Source organism: Diadema antillarum, unplaced genomic scaffold (genome assembly GCF_040938485.1).
Source record: "Diadema antillarum isolate AM-2024a unplaced genomic scaffold, OU_Dant_1.0 seq00001165_RagTag, whole genome shotgun sequence".
Classification (NCBI taxonomy): Eukaryota; Metazoa; Echinodermata; class Echinoidea; order Diadematoida; family Diadematidae; genus Diadema; species Diadema antillarum.
In genome coordinates this window covers 400,712-421,985 of record NW_027271972.1, presented here as the reverse complement: position 1 = coordinate 421,985, position 21,274 = coordinate 400,712, and the positions used below count along the sequence as shown (strand labels likewise).

The 21,274-nt window shown below is 40.3% G+C and overlaps 2 protein-coding genes across 2 annotated transcripts; one reads left to right on the top strand and one right to left on the bottom strand.

The window, feature by feature from the left end:
• Positions 1–1,157: 1,157 nt before the first annotated feature.
• On the bottom strand, positions 1,158–4,592 carry LOC139744375 (NADH dehydrogenase [ubiquinone] 1 subunit C2-like). The gene is made up of 3 exons (XM_071654815.1): positions 4,460–4,592; positions 2,923–3,063; positions 1,158–2,425 (listed from the first exon to the last, which is right to left on the bottom strand). Exons 1-3 carry the CDS (start codon positions 4,590–4,592, stop codon positions 2,373–2,375), a joined length of 327 nt encoding a protein of 108 aa, XP_071510916.1. The 3' UTR covers positions 1,158–2,372.
• Positions 4,593–4,806: 214 nt separating this feature from the next.
• LOC139744374 (L-aminoadipate-semialdehyde dehydrogenase-phosphopantetheinyl transferase-like) lies at positions 4,807–20,149 on the top strand. The gene is made up of 7 exons (XM_071654814.1): positions 4,807–4,868; positions 8,379–8,532; positions 10,166–10,318; positions 11,570–11,804; positions 16,281–16,399; positions 18,246–18,452; positions 19,908–20,149. Exons 2-7 carry the CDS (start codon positions 8,428–8,430, stop codon positions 20,079–20,081), a joined length of 993 nt encoding a protein of 330 aa, XP_071510915.1. The 5' UTR covers positions 4,807–4,868; positions 8,379–8,427; the 3' UTR covers positions 20,082–20,149.
• Positions 20,150–21,274: the final 1,125 nt, after the last annotated feature.

Here is a 21,274-nt window from a genome sequence, read left to right as displayed (position 1 = left end):
CAGGTAATTGTAGTAATTTGCTGGAGAAATTATCATCTAGTCCTCATTGAATTGAAAATCTAGATTTTACTGCATGTCCTACATTTGAGAAAGACTACATGAAACTTGTTAAAGTTGCACAAAATCAGAGTAGATTTTTTTTTTACAAAATTGCAGTATGAGAGAGCAACATTTACCCCAGTCTAAGGCCACTGCATGCTACATGTATACGACTTTTGGTCATATGACTGACTGATTGTGGATGTGAAATAAACAAGTGTGTTTATTCTGATGCTATTGTGATTTACAATGTACAGTACGAAGTATTTCAAATCCAAAGTCGGTCAGTCGTGCATAGAAAGTTGTATAGTGTGTGGTGGCTTTAAAATGTGCTGCCAGTTTAAGAATCACTTCCAAATTGAGCCGTTTAGAGGTTTTTATTTAAAAGAACAATTATGTAATTCTGATCAAAATATGGCTCAAATAAAAAACACTTCATCCTACCTAATGAAATACTAACAATAATGAAAAATCATACAGCAATAAACCACATAATATACTGAATGTGATTCCTGGGACATGATGGGTTAAATTTAAAACCATCTCTTTGGTTTTAAAATGTTTGACTTATAAATGCTTGGTTGACTGCATCCTGAAGAAGTATATCTATTGTACACACATACCAAAAACAACAAAACAACCACACACACACACACACACACACACACACACACACACACACACACACACACACACACACACACATGTATTTGCAGTGGCCATCAGACACAAACATGCTTTTGATATTGACACAATTTTTGTCAAGCGCTTTTTCCCTTTCATTTTCTCTGATTTTGAACAAGCTCTCAAAGTTTCACACCCATGGCTATGCCTCCACAGAACACTCTTCTGCAATGATAATCACTTCCACATACAGTCAATCTTGCGTACGTCGACCTCGCATAAGTCGAACAATCGGCTAGGTCAAAGGACTTGTCAAGTCCTCTTCTCTTTATATTCTATTGACTTTAATCCTCATAAGTCAAATTTTCCCTAAGTCAAAGCTATCTATTCAGTCCGAATAAAATTCAACTTAGGCAAGGTTGACTGTAATAAAAAGGGACAAAATTTATGTAAACAATAAACGCAATTCAATACGTTGTATAGAGTTTGCACATGAAATACAGGTTTAATGCACCCTCCTCTGGACCACAGAGCTGCACAATTCCTTTAAAAGTCATCTCGACATGGCACACTGATGACTGAAACATTTTCATTTGAGACAAGCATACATTGAAGTTAGTCTTATTCACTTCGAATGCATGAGAAGTAAACATCCAAAGCTACTCTTGCTCAATTCACGGCTGTTTTATGCAGGAACCAAACATACCACTGGACATATTGGTTCCTAACAACAGATCTTTTTACAAGTCCATTCCATTGTTTCTTTTTCAAGGATAGTCCATGACAAATGAGTGCTCAATTCATTGCATTTACTTGAATTTCTGTTTGGTGAATGATATCTGTTTTGACTGCATGCCTTGGACACACTTCAGCAAGTGAAATTGGAAACCTCTGTAAAGGAAGAGTTGTTCAAGTAGAAAAAAGTAGTAAAATGATTTATTTCATTTTACACTTTTATATGATGCACTACCTGATAATCTTACAATGTACATTCCAAAGGGCAAGCTGCCAGTGTCATATGCAGGGGTGTGAGAGTACTTGCAGGAAAAAAGAAAAGAAAATTATGACAAAAAATAAAGTCTAAAGTGCATTAAACTGGGGGCATTTCAATGCAATTAAATTGCTGAAAAGTTTGAAAAGTGGGTTTTGGGCAGAGTAAAAAAAAATCTGAAATTAGATTAAATTCGGGACCCTCACATTCATGAATAACCATGGCTGATGTTACGTTTGGCTCGTGTCCACAATACAGTCAATTGTTTGAGAAAAACACGTTCAGTAAAAAAAAAAATACAGGACTGCTAGTGGTTATCATGCTCCTGAGTACATCAGCTGTAAAACTTAATGCAGACATGGAACAAATTTACATTAAAATGTAAATCCATATCATAGAATATCTTGTCAAGTCAAAGTTTGCAACAAGAAAAAGGCTTGGCTTGAAATACAACATGGAGGTATGCTTCAACAGCCGTGCATGGGAGATCTGAAGACAAACTCTATTCGTGGACAATTGTATATAAAAGTTTGCTTGCAGATTTCCACAAACAGGTGTCCAGTTCCATGACATTTACTCTGTAACCCTTTACATATCACTCTCAAAATCATATCATATCTGATACTATTTACACATCAACATCTGTGCTTAACATTATGCACGGATTTGCATGCAGAGTAGATTTCTGCAGGCTGCAGGTGATTGGCATGGGTGATTCTCAGCGGACAGGAAGCCATAGTCGTGTTATTTCCGCCAGCTTCTTGGGCTCTTCTGCAAAATACAAAGACATGTATCACTGTGAGCTTACGAATTTGAAAGTCACTCATGATGTACAAACACATAGGAAAAAACTGTTAAGTGTTGAGGTTGAGTGGTTGAGATGAGGTAAGTTCACTTCAAGACATAAACAGGAATGAAATGTTTGTGTTTCATTTACAATCTACCACTTTAATCACAATATCTTCATGTAAACACTGAACTGAACTTATTAAGATACTCTTGCCACTGGTTCACAGCATTTGAATTCTTTCACATTCACCACTCTGTGTTTCCAGCATGTCCCAAAACTTGTAAACATTGCAACGTTAAACATAACATTGCAATATTGAGTGGTAATGTGCTGGAGGAGAAACAGTGGATTAAGAATGACAGTTCTTTTAATGGTTACTAAATTCTAGGATTTGAAGCTTGTGGAACCGGTCACATGTGTAAATGGATGGGGAAAACATGGTTTCTCGTTTTTCAAAGAGATGGAAATACAAGTATACCTTTCTTGAAGTCATCTGGATTCCTCTTAATGTACTCCTGTATGTAGAACTCCCTCTCCGCCACCCTCCTGCTCTCCAACTTTGCAATGTAGTAACCGAGTACTCCTCCGACCATGGATGCAATGATGTGCCTATGCCCACCTGGAGTTGATATAATACAAAGATGTGGTTTACACATACAATGTAATTCAGCTTCTAATCAGGCACACAATGACACACAAGTGGAATAACACTTATTAATATGGGACTATGTACAGTCAATGTTTTGATTGCATTTGAAATTTGTTTAAATCTTGAATCTGGGTGGGGTTGCAAGAGCCACGATTTGTTACGAATTCATATATTTTTGCAATCCTTTTTTTTTCTTTTGCATTACATGTACACCTGTCTGTAGTAGTAAAACTAATGACTTGAAGGATATATGTGCGCTGTGCACAGGTTCAAGTGGATCAGTTGTCATACTATATGGACGGGTTTAACTGCGATTGACCGAATCAAGAAAAATCATCAATTTGGACAGGAAGAGACTGTTGGAGGAACCAAATTTTGCATAGCACGAGTTGTCACCAATCAAACTACTGTACATCTTTACGTATTCAAATCTAAAATAAATAAAATGTACAATTTTCTGTCTGTCCGGTAACTCCGGCGCGGGGCGCTGTAACTAGTAATATGACACGTGTTGGGGTCCCTGGTGCAGTTACGGTTATCTGTCCGGAGGAGAATTTCAATCATATTTTTACTTTTTTAATAGTTACACTAACACTAACACTTCAACAGCTCTCCTTCCGTGAAGCAAGAGAAGACTATATAGACTATGTAACATGGTCTCTGCAGAACATGAACCCGAACCGCAGACAAGGACAAGGACAAGGACAAGGTCTAGATACAGACCGATCTTTTCATCAATGCACGAATACGCTTTGTGTTCAGGCTGGTCGCACTTAGAATGACCCCAGCCCAGGGTAGACAGAAAGATCCGTCTGTCCGGAGGAGTCTTTTATACTTTTAGTTAAATTTTACGTTTTCGCTCTCCTCTGTGTAAATTTTATAAAATTTAAGGAGGGGATCCGTGAAGCCAGACGCAGTCTCCGCGGAACATTCCCCGACGACCAGATACATACAAACCGATCTTTCGGTCACGGCTCAGGGTAACCCCGTCGCGGGGCGCTGTAACACAGTAGTGGACGGGCGTATTTGTCCGTATGGGGTCGCTGCTGCGCCTGCGGTTAGGCTCAGTCAGGGTAGAGAAGCAATCTTCTTAGCTGACTTAGGAGTTCAATCTAATTTACTAGCTTAAAAATTAAGCCACTCTTTGTATAAGGTAGGCCTATTAAAAGACTCAGGTTAGGCCTACATTATAACCGCACAGCACAGCGCCCCGGGGTTTTACTACATACACAATTTCTCACACATCGGACTGTTGAGTTGTCTACTTACAAATACAAAGCAAAGCCTAAAGGTTACTGTATGTTGAAGCAACGCTTCATAAACGAAGCTCATACATCTAGGAAAAAAATATAAGAGTATAAATTACCTGATACTAACGGAACTTTCATAAGTCCATTATATACAAGCGACGATGCAAGTCCATAACCAGTGCACATAAACGTGTATTTGTTGAAAATTCGGACTTGTCCGGCGATTTGTTCCTCTCCACTGGAAGCCATGTTGAACCCATAAAATCTATGGACATCATGCAGCGCGCGGTGCAGTGAGTGCCGTTGCAGCAGTACAGCCAACGCAGAGAGGGCCGCGGATCGTATGCAAACACACACACGACGTACGTGTACCCACTGATCTATATCTGAGATCAGTGCGTGTACCACGCGACTGGAGCTAGCTGGTATGATAATCGCCGGCCGCGGGCGGCGGAACCACAGTCAGTAGTTCGCCCCGAACGTTCCGGGGAATCCTCTGGTGAACAACCGCTCCGGACTGCATCGGTGAGCTGAGTAAGCCGATCAAACCAGTTTGGCTAGGACCTACCCTTTATAGTCTTTTATTGTTGCATATTTTTTGTCCATTTATAGTTTACTATTAGCTGTGTAATGGTGCCCTTCTGACCGAGGTATAAACGTGATTCCATACGATCAAGCTAGTATAGATTCTTTCAAACACTAACCATGCTAACTGCTAAATTTAACTGATAGTGCAGTGTTTACAGCCAGGAGTCATTGGTTGTTCAAATCCATTTATTGTCGTAGGATATGTCAAAGTGATGAGAGCAGTGTCAGTAGAAATATGTGGAGAGTCTTCATTCTCCGCCAGAGAATGATGTGTGAGGTAGACTTATAGTGTAGTAATCCACTCTGTTGTTGCCAAGACAAAGGCTTGCAAATACAGACAAATTCTTATTGCCTAGAGTAGATGCATGTATGTGTACTAAAAATATAAAATGGAATAGAGATCTACTGCTCCTGCTATATAATTAATAAATTATATTCATGTATCATGGCCTAGACACAAACGGTTAGTGAATAAGCGAGGCTTGATCAAATGCAGAACCAAGAATAGGCAAGATGATCCAGGCCGAACAAGGACAAAGTGAATGCCAACACTTGCCAGAGCAATGTTGTTTATCGTTTGGAAAAACATTACTTGGCAAGCCAATGAAGGCATGTGATGTAAGGTAAATGTAACATGGATATTTTTTTACTGGTGAATGAAAGTGTGACAATACATAGTTCTGAATCATTAATTTCCCATGGTCACAATCAAAATGTGCTAAAAGATTTAGAAATATCCTCGTTTTTAAAGCCAGAACACGAACAGTTTTTTTTTCTTATGTCTGATTTACTACCTAGTCATTCACATACATGTACTATTAAATGCATCCATTTTCTTTCTGGAAATGCTCTTTCTGTTACTTTTGAAGATAATTTCTATAATGACTGTTATATTCCTGAAATGTGTGCTACAAGCTTAGAGGTTGGACACCAAATACACACCAAGTATAATGTTGCAGTGTAGTATCTCCAGGATATGTCAGTGTTTATTATGTTTCCTTTTGAATGTCTTGGATACATGCACTCTATGAGTTGATTTTAGGTGCAAAATCTGAGGATGAAGTAAATCAGAGCAATGAAAGGTACACACATATGAAATTAGTGTACAGTTGCCTAATGAAAATCCAGTGCTAATGTGTGTTACTGTCGGCACCTAAAAATAGTCAACTAGAATATAAAGCACTCTAAAAGCGCAGACCTCTGAGTCTGACAAGCAGCTCATTCACCCATACACACATGCTGAAAATTGCCCAATTTTCCAATGATAAAGAAGCCTTTTGCTTCGTAATCAGCTTCCTGCTGCTAGCATATATTCTCAAGCAGAACACGCACTTTAGTGTGCGCATGCAAACCTCAAATATGTGCAGCTTGAACTCCCCTATAATTTGCCAAAAGATAAAAATCAGTAAAAAAAAATCATAAAAATTCCTGGATCACCACCAAAATTTGATCTGTTCCTTGTGTCATTATCAACTTTTACTGCAAGTTTCATTCAAATTTGTTCACAAATTGTTGAGTTATTTTGAAAACAGGCAATCAAAGTAACCAACATGCCAACAAAAACATGACCTCCTTGGTGGAGTTGTATTGAACCCAGCATTGCCAGCAACATTGCAAAATTCATTTACCACTATTTGGGCTAGGGTACATCTTTTGTGTCATTATGCATAAAGTTCTCATCACCAGAGAAGTTTCATTCCTTTTGATATCATATCTGAAAAGCCTTAAATCCATTCCCATGGTGAAAAATAGAATTGACATCAAGTAACATGCTTTACACTTATGGGAAACTAGGTATTTAATGCACTCTTCAACATTTTCAGTGAGATTTTCTGATATTCTTTGCAGAATACATTCATTTGCAGGGAATCAGATGTGAAAATAATTTATTTTCATTAGAATTAAGTGCACAAATTGGTTTCCTTCTGTATAATTTGTGTCTAAAAATTGAACAATTTTTTACAGACCCATACAGTGATGAAGTCCAAATCATTCTTTCCTTGTGTGTATGATGAGTGTATCTATATAAAAAATTTAGTGAAAAAAAAATATGGTCAGCTGTACTTGAGACATTGGAATATGCCTTTAATCTTATATATGCCAGAATCTCTCCAGTACAGTAAAAAGTAAACACCATGTTTGTACATGGTATTGTTGGAAAATAACAATTATTTAGGCTTTATACATAATCCTTGTATGTGGTCCTCAGCAAGTTGATTGAGATAAATTATTTCTTATTCTGGTCCTTCTGGAGTGTGTACCAAAATAATTTCTTGATGAATGTTAAATAGATTTATTGTGTATTATGCCATCGTTTTCATCTATTATGTTAAAGTGAATATTGAGAATGTTCTAAGAAAGCCTCCCTACGTACTTTGGAATAGATAATCTATCTTCATTATTGATTCAGGTGGTTGCTGTATTATATACATCACTGCAATATATGAGGTAAAGCTCCATGCTCACATGAAGTTCAGATTGTGTTACCAGTGATACAAAAGAAAAAAATGATAAAGCTCACTAACAATACTCAATGCAAAATCTGTGTTTCATATTGAAATACAGCAAAAGAGAAGACAGGACAAAAAAAAATGAGATAAAAAGTCCGTCAAATAGTATCCACAGGGATGCCAAGTTCAAAAACTTTTTATGAGTGAGATTTTCATGACTAGGCATCTCGGCGCGCAAATGTGTGCGCGAGCGAGGGTGTGGGATGAATTTTTCCCCCCTCCCAGGTTTTTTTAAAGCTTTTAATGGTGGAATCAGGTGCATACTTAAAAGTAAGCGTCTATTTTTGACTTATTTTGAAAGACAAAAGGGAAATCCTTTGAGCTATGCTCATTATTATAGGCCCAAGTTGCAGACTTCGCCCGATGCGTGAGAAAAATGGGTGTCATGCGTGAGATCGTGAGACGGCCCCTAAATGCTTGAGTCTCACACAGAATGCATGAGACTTGGTAGCTCTGTATCCAAAAGCCAGTGACGTCTGAACCATGATAAAAACAGCAATGATATGCAGCAAGTCATACTACTTAGATATTACTAAACGTGCACAACCCTTGTGGTTCAGTGTGTGGTGTTGTTGTTATTGTTATTTTTTACATGCCGCAGTTGCGACGTACGTAACTGCATTGTATGCCAAACAGCATGTACCAGTATGTTACTCTACCTGCTTTATAGTCTTGTATAGTAGCTGGTACCTTCTCTCTCTGCAAACCAGCATGTGTAATCATTTCAAGTGCAGAGTAAAAATGTATAGATCTATGCAGATATGTACATCATTTCACCTTTCTTTGAGACCACCACTTTCCAAAAACAAACCTATACAAAGTATTTGGCCAAAGACTTATTTCTTCTCCCCACCCCCTTATTATGTCATCACATGTGTATTGTTCTTGGGAGCACTCCTTTGGGGAATCCCTTATTTCATTTCCTACTGTATCTCAGGAAATAATCCACTTCCTGGAGCTTGGTTGTGATTGGATGGCCTGACTGAATGAATGTGCTGGTAGCCAACCATGCACCAAACCTGCCAGTCTTGCTTCAGACACTCAGCAGTGCCAGGCTGTTACAGAGGACAGTCAGGAGTAAGGGACACAAGGTAAGCTGAATTGTTTCTTTCTTCAATGACTACATGACTTTTCATACTTCATTTTTAAAAGATGTATATGTATATGTATAGTTTATATGTGCATTGCAGATTTTCCCCACAGTATGATGAGTTCCATCATTATGGTAGCAAGAGTCCAGAATCAAGGGGACAGGAGACATAGTGAAGTGAACCATTTCCTTAACCCATTGAGGACGGGCTGATTTTGCAACAACACGCATTTCCCATAGACTCTTGCCTGAGTATACTTGGGACTCGTCCTCAACTGGTTAAGAGACATCTTGAGCTGGAATGATGCCAAGCACATGTGTGTGCATTGGTAGTATATCACCGTCGCTGGGGTGACAAGACCTTGTATCTTAAATTTTGGTGAAAATGACTTTTTTTTTTGATTAATGGTCAGATAATCAGTTAAGTGATGTTTCTGTCCATATCCCAGCTGTCTTACCCCCAAAATGAAACCACCACAGCATGTTAAAGGGAAGGCTATCCCATTTGATAATGTGCTTTGGCCGACATTTTTTTTTCTCTCCTGAACATTTGATATTTTGTGGATATTATATAGATGATGACTGGCGGGGGAGGGAACATACCGAATGTTGCACCCGAAGGGTTTGAAATGCTATTAAGGGAGGTTATAAGTCCTGAGACGAAGTCGAGGGACTTATAGCCTCCCGAAATAGCATTTCAAACCCTGAGGGTGGAATGTTTGGTACATGTTCCCGACAACAAAAGTCATCATCTGTTATATTATATGGGTTAGTCAAATGCGTCTAACGTCAACCATCAAAGATCGTAGAGATTCAGTGTACGATCTTATATTAACATCTTTGCAACCACACCAGCATGCAGCACAACGTACTCAATCGCTCGCTCGCGCAGAGCCAAATTCACTGTGCGTGCACGGTCCTAGGCCTTCTGTCATTTGTTATGTGAAAATGTTTTCCCATGGGAGAACATTACCAAGAATGTTCGCCGATGGGCGAACATAACGAATGTACCTCCATCACGTGACTAGAGCTGTTTTGCCAATCACTAACCGGTATTTGACTAACCCATTTAATATAAGGTATTGTTGCCCCAGCGACCACATGAATGGTATAATTTGAAAACTGGTGAGTTGGGAGAAAGAGATACAGTTTGGTAAACAATTTGCTGTCTAAAATTGCCACAATAAAGACATAGATCACATGTGAATGTGCATTGCCAGTTCTCTACTGTGTAAATCAGATTATTTAAATGATGTGACATATCAAAATTCATGTCAACATGAGAGCTTGGGAAATATAGATTCTGAACCTTTATGCTTGGGGTACATCAATCATATGTATATATATTTTTTTATAAATCTGTTATTAATGAAACCTTTTAGAATCCATATTGTCTTGGCCCTGGTTCATCTTTCTGAGATACAATGTAATGATGCACAGGATTTCTCTTATCCAGGCACAGAGTGTATTGTGATCTGTTTGTGCATAAGTAAATTGAACTTGGCATGTATTGACCTAGAGAGTACGTACCTGGTAAAACTGATGGAGGAGTTGGCAGTGGGGCACAACAAAATGTTTTCCATTCTAAAACAGCTAATTGTGTTATCATGTGTGCCTTGTTCTTTGCCCATAAGCTGAAGACCATGACGAGTATCAGATGGGCATTTAAGTGCGGCTCCTGGACGCCTGACCAGTCAGAGTGGCTCCTGGCCTCGTCCAGCATCCAGCCGGAGGAGAAGAAGAGGATCGGTCAGTTTGTCTTCACCAAGGATGCCAAGTCAGCGATGGTTCGTTTGCCAATGCAGTCTCACCTTACAGGAAACCGAGTAGAGAATTGTTGATTAGTGAGGATGGGGAGGTCACAGAATGCAATTGCTCAGGGGCATAAAATCTCATAGGGAACTTGCAAGTGGTCTTTAGAGGGAGTCTATTGAAATCTTAGTAGATGTTGATCACCTCCTTTCTTCAGCAGTCTGCACAAAGCTCCCTGTCATCGGTTGTAAATGGCAACAATGACCTTGTGCGTGGATTGCATGAAAATTGTGACCTTGTCTGGTGAAGAAAAAAAAATTGTTGTTGTTTTTTTAGCCGTTGTTCTTTTATTCACAAGGCTATCTGTTAACAGAGACTCCAACTCTCCCGCTTTCGATGGGAGATCTCCCGCCAAAAGCCCATTTTTGCAAAATCTCCCGTTCTCCCGCTTGAGATTTAATTTCTCCCGCCCTGGCTCTGTGTCTCCCGCTTGAAATGATTTCTTACTTTTTGTCTTCGTATATGTTGAAAAATAACCTTAGATAGCATGAGAAAGCATCAAGAACCCTAATCATGAGAGCTTCCACTAGGGCCCAAGCGGGCCCTGGACCCTGGCCACAAGGAACTTCGAGCTCGTGATATGCGCTTCGCGCACACCAAGTTAGAGTCTCCCGTTTGCTAGGGATTTCAGGCGGGAGAATCTCCAGATCAGAAGGTGCTTGGGGTTGGAGTCTCTGTGTTAAAAGTGCGCAAATTAGCATCTGTGACATAGTACATGTTAACCATTAGCTGATGAGTGGCAGGCCTATGTCCTATTGCTTGATATGACATCATATCAGTACCTCTGCTGATGCAGTGAGGCTTAAAACTCTTTTATGTCTACCCAGTATCAACTAAATGACCCTTAGGGACTCTGTCCATGTCTTTGCCTTAAATTTGCTTATGGTGTCAAAGTGATCACAAAATTCTCACATTCTGCTGTATTTTCAAAGAATGACAGCTTAGTTTCATATATACATTGAGAAGTAAAAAGTGTTGCATAGGCAGTAGCTTAGGACCCCTCTCCTGCTCCCCTGCCCCCCAAGAAAATAAAAAATCCAGTCATACAGAAAACATGATTTAGGAAGCTAAAAATAGCAAAATCACTTTAGAGGTTCCCTTTGGTGAACATTTAGAATCTTATCGTCTTTCAGAATCTAACCTAAACTCAACCATTTCACTTGCCACTTGTGAGTTTTGTGACGCGAGGTCAAATACAAGAGTTTTTCTACCATAACACTGCACAGGCAGGACGGCTTTTGGCACGGAAGGCCATCCATGAGACCTTGAGCATCCCCTGGGCTGACATCCAACTGGCCAGGACGGAGAGGGGAAAGCCCTATCTGGTGAAAATGGACTCCATCGACCGAGCCGAATACCCCAGCTTTAATTTCAACACGTCCCACCACGGGGATTACGCCGTCCTGGCGACAGAACCCGAGCTACCTTGCGGCGTGGACGTCATGAAAGTTGTCAGGCCAAGTGAGATGTGCTTTCTTCTTTTCTTACCTTATGCTGCATTTACACCGTGTTCCCGACAGCCATGGCAGCCCTGTTAACCCAAAACTCAATGGACCGTGGGTAGATTAGACATTCTCCTCTTTTCCCCTCTTCGTATTCTAGTCTTGTTCGTTCCAGTCCTCGCCCTGGTAAACATATAGCTATCAGACGCTGTTCTCACAGCGTCTGGTCAGGCTAGACTATCAATATTTTCTGTTGCGGTCTGCTACAGACAACCTCCAAGTTTTGTTACAGCCTATTACGTGATGTCTTTTGTTTTTGTTTTTTTGCGTTCACCCCACTTTATTATGACAAACGTCTCTCATTAGCACCAGGACTGCAATGGCAATTTTGTTGACAGTTTAAAATCTGACATGGTGTCCATAGCAATCATGGCCTGTCATGTTTGTCCATCACATCTCACTGCATTGTCTCACATCCATCCCGTTTCGTCCACGGTGGCCGCCGGGAACATGGTGTGAATGCAGCATAAGCATGTGTAAGCACCAAGGCTGCTAAAGCATCATTCATGTTGTAGCTTTTTGAAGAAAAATTAACCTAGTCGTGTCCTGGAAGAGTGTTGGATTTATTCAGATGTATGATAACATTTGCCAAAGCATGCTGTCAAACCCCCGTTTGAGGCGAGACCCCATCGCCAAACGAAGCTGATGGGATGCTATACCCCCCTAGCGATTTGTCGTTTGAGAGTTGGGAGTTGATGTACTTGCCCACTGCAAAATAACTTTCTACTCAGGCGTGGCAAACCTGGAGGCCAAGCCAGGGTTTAATGACCGCAACAGCTGTCATATTACGTAAGAGCATGATAAGGATATCTGCCTGTGGCAGACCATTCAAAGTGCACTCAATTTTCTCTATTCTTTCTAAAGTTTTAGATTTTATATTCTATTGAGAAATTCTATAGTCATCCGTTTTGAATTTCAAACGAAAAAATTTGACCCATAAATAACGAAAATACAGGAATAAGAAGGAGAGCATTGTAGAAGTTTGTCGACACACACACGCACCATGGAGCTACATAGCCCATGCCAAAACCAAAACAATCTCCTCCTCTCGCGGGTGCCCCCCACCCCTGTGGCAGTGACTGATGCTTAGATTAGGCCAGGGTCAAGAAACAGGTGTTTCATATCTTTGGTTTTTAAGTCCTTGATTGCCAAGATATACACTGGCATTGTCTACAGGGGTGTAGCTTCTTCAAACGAGAGATTTGCCTCATGGTATTTTTGCTATCATTGCTTGAAACATCAGGGCATCTGGGCAGGTTTCACTCATTTTCACCAAACAACCTTGTCTGTCTGTAGATTGAGTGTATGCAGCAATATTAGTAGAACACATCAGTGAAAGTTTGAGGAAAATCAGATTATCCGTTCAGAAGTTATGAATTTTTAAAGTTTTTGGGCTGCTACGGCCGGGTGAGAAGACTACTACAGTTCATGATGTTGCATATGGAAAACAAAAAAACACAATCAACATATTTTTACTTTTCTAGCACCATGAAAGAGCGTTAGACTTACCTCTCTCAGAAAGCAGAGCGAATACTATTACCCTTACCATATGTCAGTTACAAGTCGAGGGAATGTGTACTTTTCATAAAAAGTAAAATTTAGCAAAATTTTCTTCGTACTTTCTGTATATCGTTCTCTGTATGAAACATCACAATCTGTACTTGTTTTTTTACCCATGATGGCAGTACCAAAACTTTTCAAAATTCATACCTTGTGGATGGATTGTCCTATTATCCTCAAACTTTCACTGATGTGTTCCAATATCATTGAAGCATTCATGCAAGTCATATGTATATTTTGGGTTCCATTTTAATTTAAGTGTGTCAAATTAAACAATAGATAGATACTTAAGTGTACAAATGATGCACGGGTCGGAGTGTGTCAGTATACAAATGATGCACAGGATAGAGTGCGTTAGCCAACGCCACGAAATAATCCTGTGCATCATTTGTTTTATAAAATGGGTCGAAAATTCGAAAACTAACATCATTTTTCAGCGTTTTTCACGTACCTTTGTGGGTCAAGACGTCCGAAGATGTTCGTCCCAAACTTTTACGCACGTCGCACTCGCGGAAGTCCCGCACATACAGTACAGTGTGTATAAGTATAATGGGGGGTTGGGTTTCCGGACACCCGCATGAAAACTTACTTATTTTACATAGAATATGCACCCTTTACCTTAAAGACTTGATATAGACTCCTCATATAGGCCTACTAGACAACATACTCTGAAAACGGCGTGAGAATCAACCTGCTAAATCGTTGGATTTGCTCTTCAAAGTGACTCCATGTACGCGTCCGGTCCCATAACGCTTGGTCTACTGTACTGTACAAAGTGTACGTATAGTACAGTATACGTACGTACGCCACATATGCACAAGGGAAGACAGGCCGGCCGGCCGGCGTTTTTTTTTTTAAGACGGCACAGATTGGGGCATGGCGCGTGTTAAACCTATATGGGAAAAACGTTGGGTTAGGGTTTTTGGTTATCCGGCAGCCCGAACTAGAAGTTGTTTACAGGATTGACAGCGCGTACGCGTATGCATGCAATTCATCAAAGGAGCCGCCGCGCGCACAGACGATCGGCAATCTACCATAGGATTACAGGCAGTGCAGTTGTACTGAAGTAAAGGAAGGAGGTGTGTCTCATTTCAGCGCTTCCTATTGGCTACATTCTTGAACCCATTTTATAATATACTAATGATGCACAGGAAAGAGTGCGTTAGTGAAGGTGCGGCGCACTCGAGAGTATTGACAATGGTGCATGTTGCACCATTGTCAATACTCTCGAGTGCGCCGCACCTTCACTTACGCCACGAAATAATCCTGTGCATCATTAGTTTTATAAAATGGGTCTATGAGTTATTTACTTACCTATAAACGTCGAAGTGAAGTAAACGTCAACCAAATTCAAGATGAAGTAGTGAAGTGAAGACGTCGAAGTGAAGTGAACGTCGAAGTGAAGTGAACGTCGAAGTGAAGTGAACGTCAACCAAATTGAAGATGAACAGTGAAATGAAGACTAATACAAACATCAACTCACGTACAAGTTCCAATTGCCTTACTTATGGTGGAAGTGCACCTCGCAGTTCTGGAAATGGAAGTGAGGTGCACTAGAAGTGCGAACTTGAGGTGAGTTTTGTAAAATGGAGACACTTCGATACCGATACTCCTGAACCTGACTCTGCGTCTGAGAACTCTGAATAGAAATTGACATTTCCTCTGACTCTGTTCCATGATCATGACGATTATGTTCTTCACCAGCAACAGTAGATCTAACAGTAGTATTAGTAACACTGGCATCAGAAAGATCATGTCTTTGAAGTTCTACGCTCTTCTTGGACTGTGCTTTACAAGAACTGCCTTGTACACTCTATTGCTTTTCGGAAATGTGCTTTTGTCACAAATGTCAAAATCTTGTTCATCTAGATAGTGACGCTGTACTGCATACCTGATTGACTGAATACTACGTTTGCTGTACGATGTGCCGTCCTCCTTCCTTGATCCAAATTTCACGGGAAATATCAGTCAATGAAGTCTTGGTAAATTTCACAAAGGCCTCAAATCTTTGCCATCCGAATTTCAGAGACCGCTTCGTGCTCGCCGAATCAGTTCCATTGATTAATTCATCCAATTCCTCGTCATTTAACAGTTCAAATTGCGCCTGCAACGGATCCGAGCTGGAGGCAGCCATTTTTCGTTCGTTTCGCTGGGCTATCGATATCGCGATATCTAACCTCTGGACTTCGCATATTTAGCATTGCAGGCACTGCAATTCAAAGGAGCCGCGCGCACAGACGATCGGCAATTTACCATAGGATTACAGGCAGTGCAATTGTACTGAAGTAAAGGAAGGAGGTGTGTCTCATTTCAGCGCTTCCTATTGGCTACATTCTTGAACCCATTTTATAATAGGAATTGTGTGCACAAGGTAACTATGGAATGCTTAACCCACGAGGCGAAACTAAGTGGGTTTTGGCTACATTCCATAATTACCGCATGTACACAATTCCTTCTGACGCACAAGCAAGCACATACATCATTTGTCTGTGATAGGATGGTGACAAATTTTGCCCGAAATCAGTTGTTTATCTCGTTTCTGAAAATTTGCAAGTCTCTCTTTTTGGCTTGCCATGGAATAATTGATACATGAAAATTTTTACTGATGCATGGCTAGCTAGCCATCTCTTGCCAAGTATTCAAATGCTTGCTAAGAAAGTGCATGAACCCGGTCTCCATGGGTACTGTAAGTCATCTCTTGCTATTAGAGTGTTTGGATGCTTGCTAAAGTACACAAACTCTTTGTTACAAGTATGCGCAACAACATTGATCGCAAGTGATCAAGGGTGCTGCCAGTAAAATTGATAAGATAAGATCGCAGGATTCTCCCAACCCGTTCTGTAGTATTTTTCTCTTTGGTTATCATTCTTCCCAGATCAAAGCATGGAGGACTTCTTCCGGAATATGAAGAGACAGTTTACTCCCTATGAGTGGCAGACTATCCTGGCAGCAGACACACCATACCAACAACTTCACAGGTTCTACCGACATTGGGTAGGTCTAATATTTTGTTGCTTTTGAGTTTCCTCTTAAAAAAAGTTATTTGATGAAAATTTCTTTCTTTCTTGGAAACAGTTGACATCGCAGGAGTGCTTATTTGTGCTTGTGTCACCCGTGATTGTAGTCTACAAGTCTATGTATAGCTACTTTAATAAGATGGTTGAAGATCTCTTTACTCATGTATTCTATGTCGGAGACGCAGTTACTTATTCATTCGTGCAAATTAAAAATTTTTGTTTAGTATTAAAGCCAAAACTCAGTTCTGGTACGCCTGCAAAAATTGTCAAATTTCGCTCCCAAATGTACACGTATGCCTAAGAAATGTGTGGAATAAAGCTGTAATAACAAGATATTTTTTGGGTAACAACGAAACTGCAAAATATTAACCAAAAAGGTTCGCTGGAGTTGCAATCCCAGAACTTACCCGATTGGGGTCAGGCTAACCTGGACTGGGGGACAACTCGGCCTCGCTTTGACGGCGGGGCCGAGTTAAACGTTGTCCCTCTGGATTGTACAATGTTGTACTATGGGAGCGCTTCGCATTCTGGCTGGTCGCAGTTATGGGCGGAGTTGATACAGCATGCCAATGTGTGCCTATAAAGCGCCTATGCGTAGAATATGGTGATCACAAACTGCATGTAAATTGTCTGAAATAGGGCCAAGTTTTCCCTGAGACACTTTTGATCTCAAAATACTCCAAAACAACTTATCATCCTGGCAAATATGAAATGGTGCCAGACGTGTACTCAAACCCATGCCAGAACTATGTTTTCTCTTAAAAGTACATTAGGTAATACCTGGAGGTGAAATGATGCTGGCTCCACATGACAGAGTGGCCATTATTAATCTTTGCCCTGCTGCTATTAAAATCTTCCTAAGGGCCTGGTACCACTAGCGTTTAAGAAGATTTGCATATGAATTGTGCACAAAGTTGGTTATATCTGCTAAGCATCTGCAACCAAAATTTTGTGCAGCTCAAAAATCCTGGCAACGGAAAATCGTGTCTCTGTGGATAATTGCGGACGTGTGCAGATGTCGGCCGACTCATACAAGCATGTTTCACAAATATTGTGGATGTTTTGTGAATATAAACCAATTCTGCGCGCAGTTCATATGCAAATCTGTCTAAATGCCAGTGGGGCCAGGCCGCAACATTCATAAGTTATATATTTATTATTTTTTAAATCTTGCTACTTAATCTTTTTTGTTTCAATATCTTTAGTTCCATATTGTGTACTTTGTGAGTGAGGATGTTTCCTATGGAAGACCTGTATATTCTTGATTCTTTCCTACATGTGTTGATTGTTCTCACACAAATGTTAATGAGACACCTTTACTCCGAGTCTGATTTCTCTTACATTAAATTTCATTTATAGATGTCCTTGCATTCTTTCCCTACAGTTTCAAAACCCTTTCTTTAAATTCTCACACACACACACACACACACACACTCTCTCTCATTTTCTGGGACTCTTCTTCATTTCCTTGTTTTTCTCACATTTATTTTCCTCTCTTTTCTATGTAGATAGTCTTTGAGCTCATTAGAGGGGTTTTCATCCTTCCCCTTCCCCCCTTAGCCTGTAGGATTATATGTGCTTGAATTTTCATTTTTAATGTTCCCTCCCACTGTCCATAGTGTTCTCTGGTAGTCAAGATATTTCATCATCATCACTCTCTCTCTTTCTCTTGTCCCATCCATTGTTGTTAACCCTTGTTGTTAAGACTAGTCCCCAGTATACTGGGGCAGGTGTCTATAGGAAATGTGCGTTATAGCATTGTAGCAAAATCAGCTCGTCCTCAGTGGGTTAACAATCATTGTTATGCATTTTATCTACCCCAGTGCCTGAAGGAGAGCTACATCAAGGCTCTCGGAATCGGCCTCGGCTTCGACCTCCAGAGGGCCGAGTTCCGGCTCGGCACCCTCGAGCTGTCTCCCTCATCCGTCGCCATGGATACGGAGCTGTACCTGCGTGATAGACTGGATAAGAAGTGGGTGTTCCAGGAAACCATGGTGGATGAGGAGCATTATGTGGCAGTGGCATTGCAGGTTAGTGCTAGCCCGGGGGGATGGGGGGGGGGGGGGGTGGCTTTTCAGGGGAAAAAATGTCACCAGGCATGGCGGCAACCACACCATATTGTTTTTTTGTTGCCAAGATCTTGTCATACCTCCTTCCTGTTTTTGTAATATGTAGACTTTAAAAATACGCACATTGTTCTATCTTGTGATCTATCCCCAAGGTACATTGAAGAATTTCATGTTAATAGATGAGGTCAACAGATTGAAGTCTCCATTCTTTTGCTTTGCCACAGGGGAATATGATGTTTGTGTGATGTTGTATGCCGACCTGAGCACAAATAGTCATTGTGCAAATTATAGGTTTGTCAGAAGTAACAATGAGACTGATTTTGATGGAAAATTATTTCTGTAACCATGAACAAGAACAAAAACCATAAATCATACAAATTGTGGCAGTATGCCATGCAGCGCTTCTATTGTCGTGATGAGCAAATTTCACATTTTGACTTCCTATTTTGTGCAGTGCACAAAAGATTATTTTTGCTTGTCCATCTCTATGTTTGCATTGTACAAAAAGTGAAAAATGAAATAAGACAATTAACTGATCGTATCTGTTGACACATGTCTCATAACTTCATCAGACTTGATGCAAATATGGTGTAAAATGAAAGCTGATAACATCTGAGATTAAGTCATGAGACTCAGGAGGCTTCAGAGTCCTGGAGTTTAGAGAGTCAAAAGTCACAGTTATATTTCTAAAACATCGCAGTAGAGTAGCTCAAAAAGTGTTTGCCCTGATTGGTCATCATTCAGATAGGTATGTCAGTCAGACGTGATATTGATACCAGACTGGCGTAAATGACTATGTACTCTCTAGAGTTATTTTTGTGTAATTCACCTTTTCCAATGTAGTAGTGTGTATATTTCACTGCTAAACTCATTAGAAAACTTCTATGTAGCAGTCAATGCTAAGCTCGCTAGATTTTGACTTTCGCTGACCCCATTGCGGTGCCCCTATAATGTAGAGCAAAGGAATTTGTGAGCCCAATGCATGCTCTATTCATCTCATCAGCTCGCTTGACTGCTTTTGCTCTGGCAAATTACCGAGCTGTTCTCTCTTTGTAGACAGGTAAAAAGAATCTCATCTGTTGGCATTAAAGGTTCTTTGAAAATTGTGGGAGGAATGGGTTAATCAGTCGCTTCCCCTGTGGGTAAAATGTGCTCAGTCTTTAATATGCAATCAGACTCAAGCAATATCAAGTGAATACAGAGCAACAATAAAAGGAAGCACAAGAAGAAAGATCAAACTACTTGAATTAAAAGAGAAAATAAAAGGATGATATCGTGCAAATTACATTATGCACTTGGGACCAGATAGTAACAAGTGGTTAGTTTGCATAGGTCCGGATTGGACTAGACCGTCATTACAATGTTCCATCATCTCTGATAACAAATTGTCCATTCTGTATCTTTATCCAATCCCAGCTAGGACCGGACTACCAGCGACCAACTTGCCCATCTTTCACAATCCTGCAGCCGGAGGAGCTTCTCGCCACGGCAACCGCAATGCATCCGGAGGACCTCGCTTACTGGGAGGATTTTGCATCTAAGCAAGAGGCTCCGCATCTACCGCACAGGAAACCCTTGGAAAGAGATTGAGGGGTGTCTGTGGTCGTGGGCAGACCGACTGTGAGAAACATGCTCTTTTGACATTTCAAGGGAAGATGATAGCTCAAAAATGCAGTTTCTTGATTCCCCCCTCCCCTCCCCCTCCGCCAAGTGTAGTTCATATAAAGTGCAATATTGATTTTTGTAGCAGGATCTCTGCATGTTTAAACGGTGTAGACTAAGCACATTAATAATGTTTGTCAACAAAATTCTATTTTGTCAAAGCTCACATCCTCACCCAACAACTTGTTTTCAAAAATATACATTTGTATATCTTTATTTCTCAAAGGTTTTGTGGTATCCATGTTCTCTCATGAGAGGTTACAGTACTAAATTACCTTTTTTTTGGTCCTGTCTGTTATTGTAAATTTTTACAGTCCTATGGTTAACCCTTCTGTGCCAGAGACTTGAGACAATGTGTATGTTTTGGGGTGTTCTGCGTTAATGAGTGCTCAAAAGGACACATAGGGTTAGTGAAACTATACTACCTCAGAGAGTGATGAGGTGCTGCTTTAATACTGATGAGAGAAAAATCACAAAATTGTCTCAGTTTTTTTGGTGTTGTTGCTGAACATGTAAAGCAAGGTGAGATGCAGCTCACATGAATGTGCCTTCTTGAAGAGCATTAGGAGCTTAGAACTCTCTTTGTTTGCCTGGAAGAAAATCAGATATCAATGTATTTGCAGGAAGCAATGATTTAAAAAAATTGCTCTCTTCCCACCCCCCCCCCCACCCCCTTTCTCTCTTGTAATGTCTTCCAGAAAATGATCTTGATCATGTATAAGGAAAAAACAAGAAAGTGATATTTTACAACATTTTTGTTTTTGTGTGTGGACTTTTTCACCTTATCAGAAAATTTCATTCAAGTCATCTTCCATGAGGATGATGTTTGCTAAAGCAACAATAGTCTCATCAGTGACATGGACTGACACTTATAAAATAGATGTTTATTCTGACTTAACAGTTGATTGTATGAGTTAAACACTGCAGATCAATACGTGGGAGATTTCTATTTTGATTGCTGTCTCTCTGATCTTCATGATGTAAAACAGAAAGTGGGACAGATGTGCCCACCTTCAGTCATTCTTTTGACTGAGGCACTACCCAGGGAGCCACTTGTTAAAAATATTATCTGATTCACTGCAGCTGTTTGTTGGGAGTTTGTGCTAAATCAAAAAGCCACT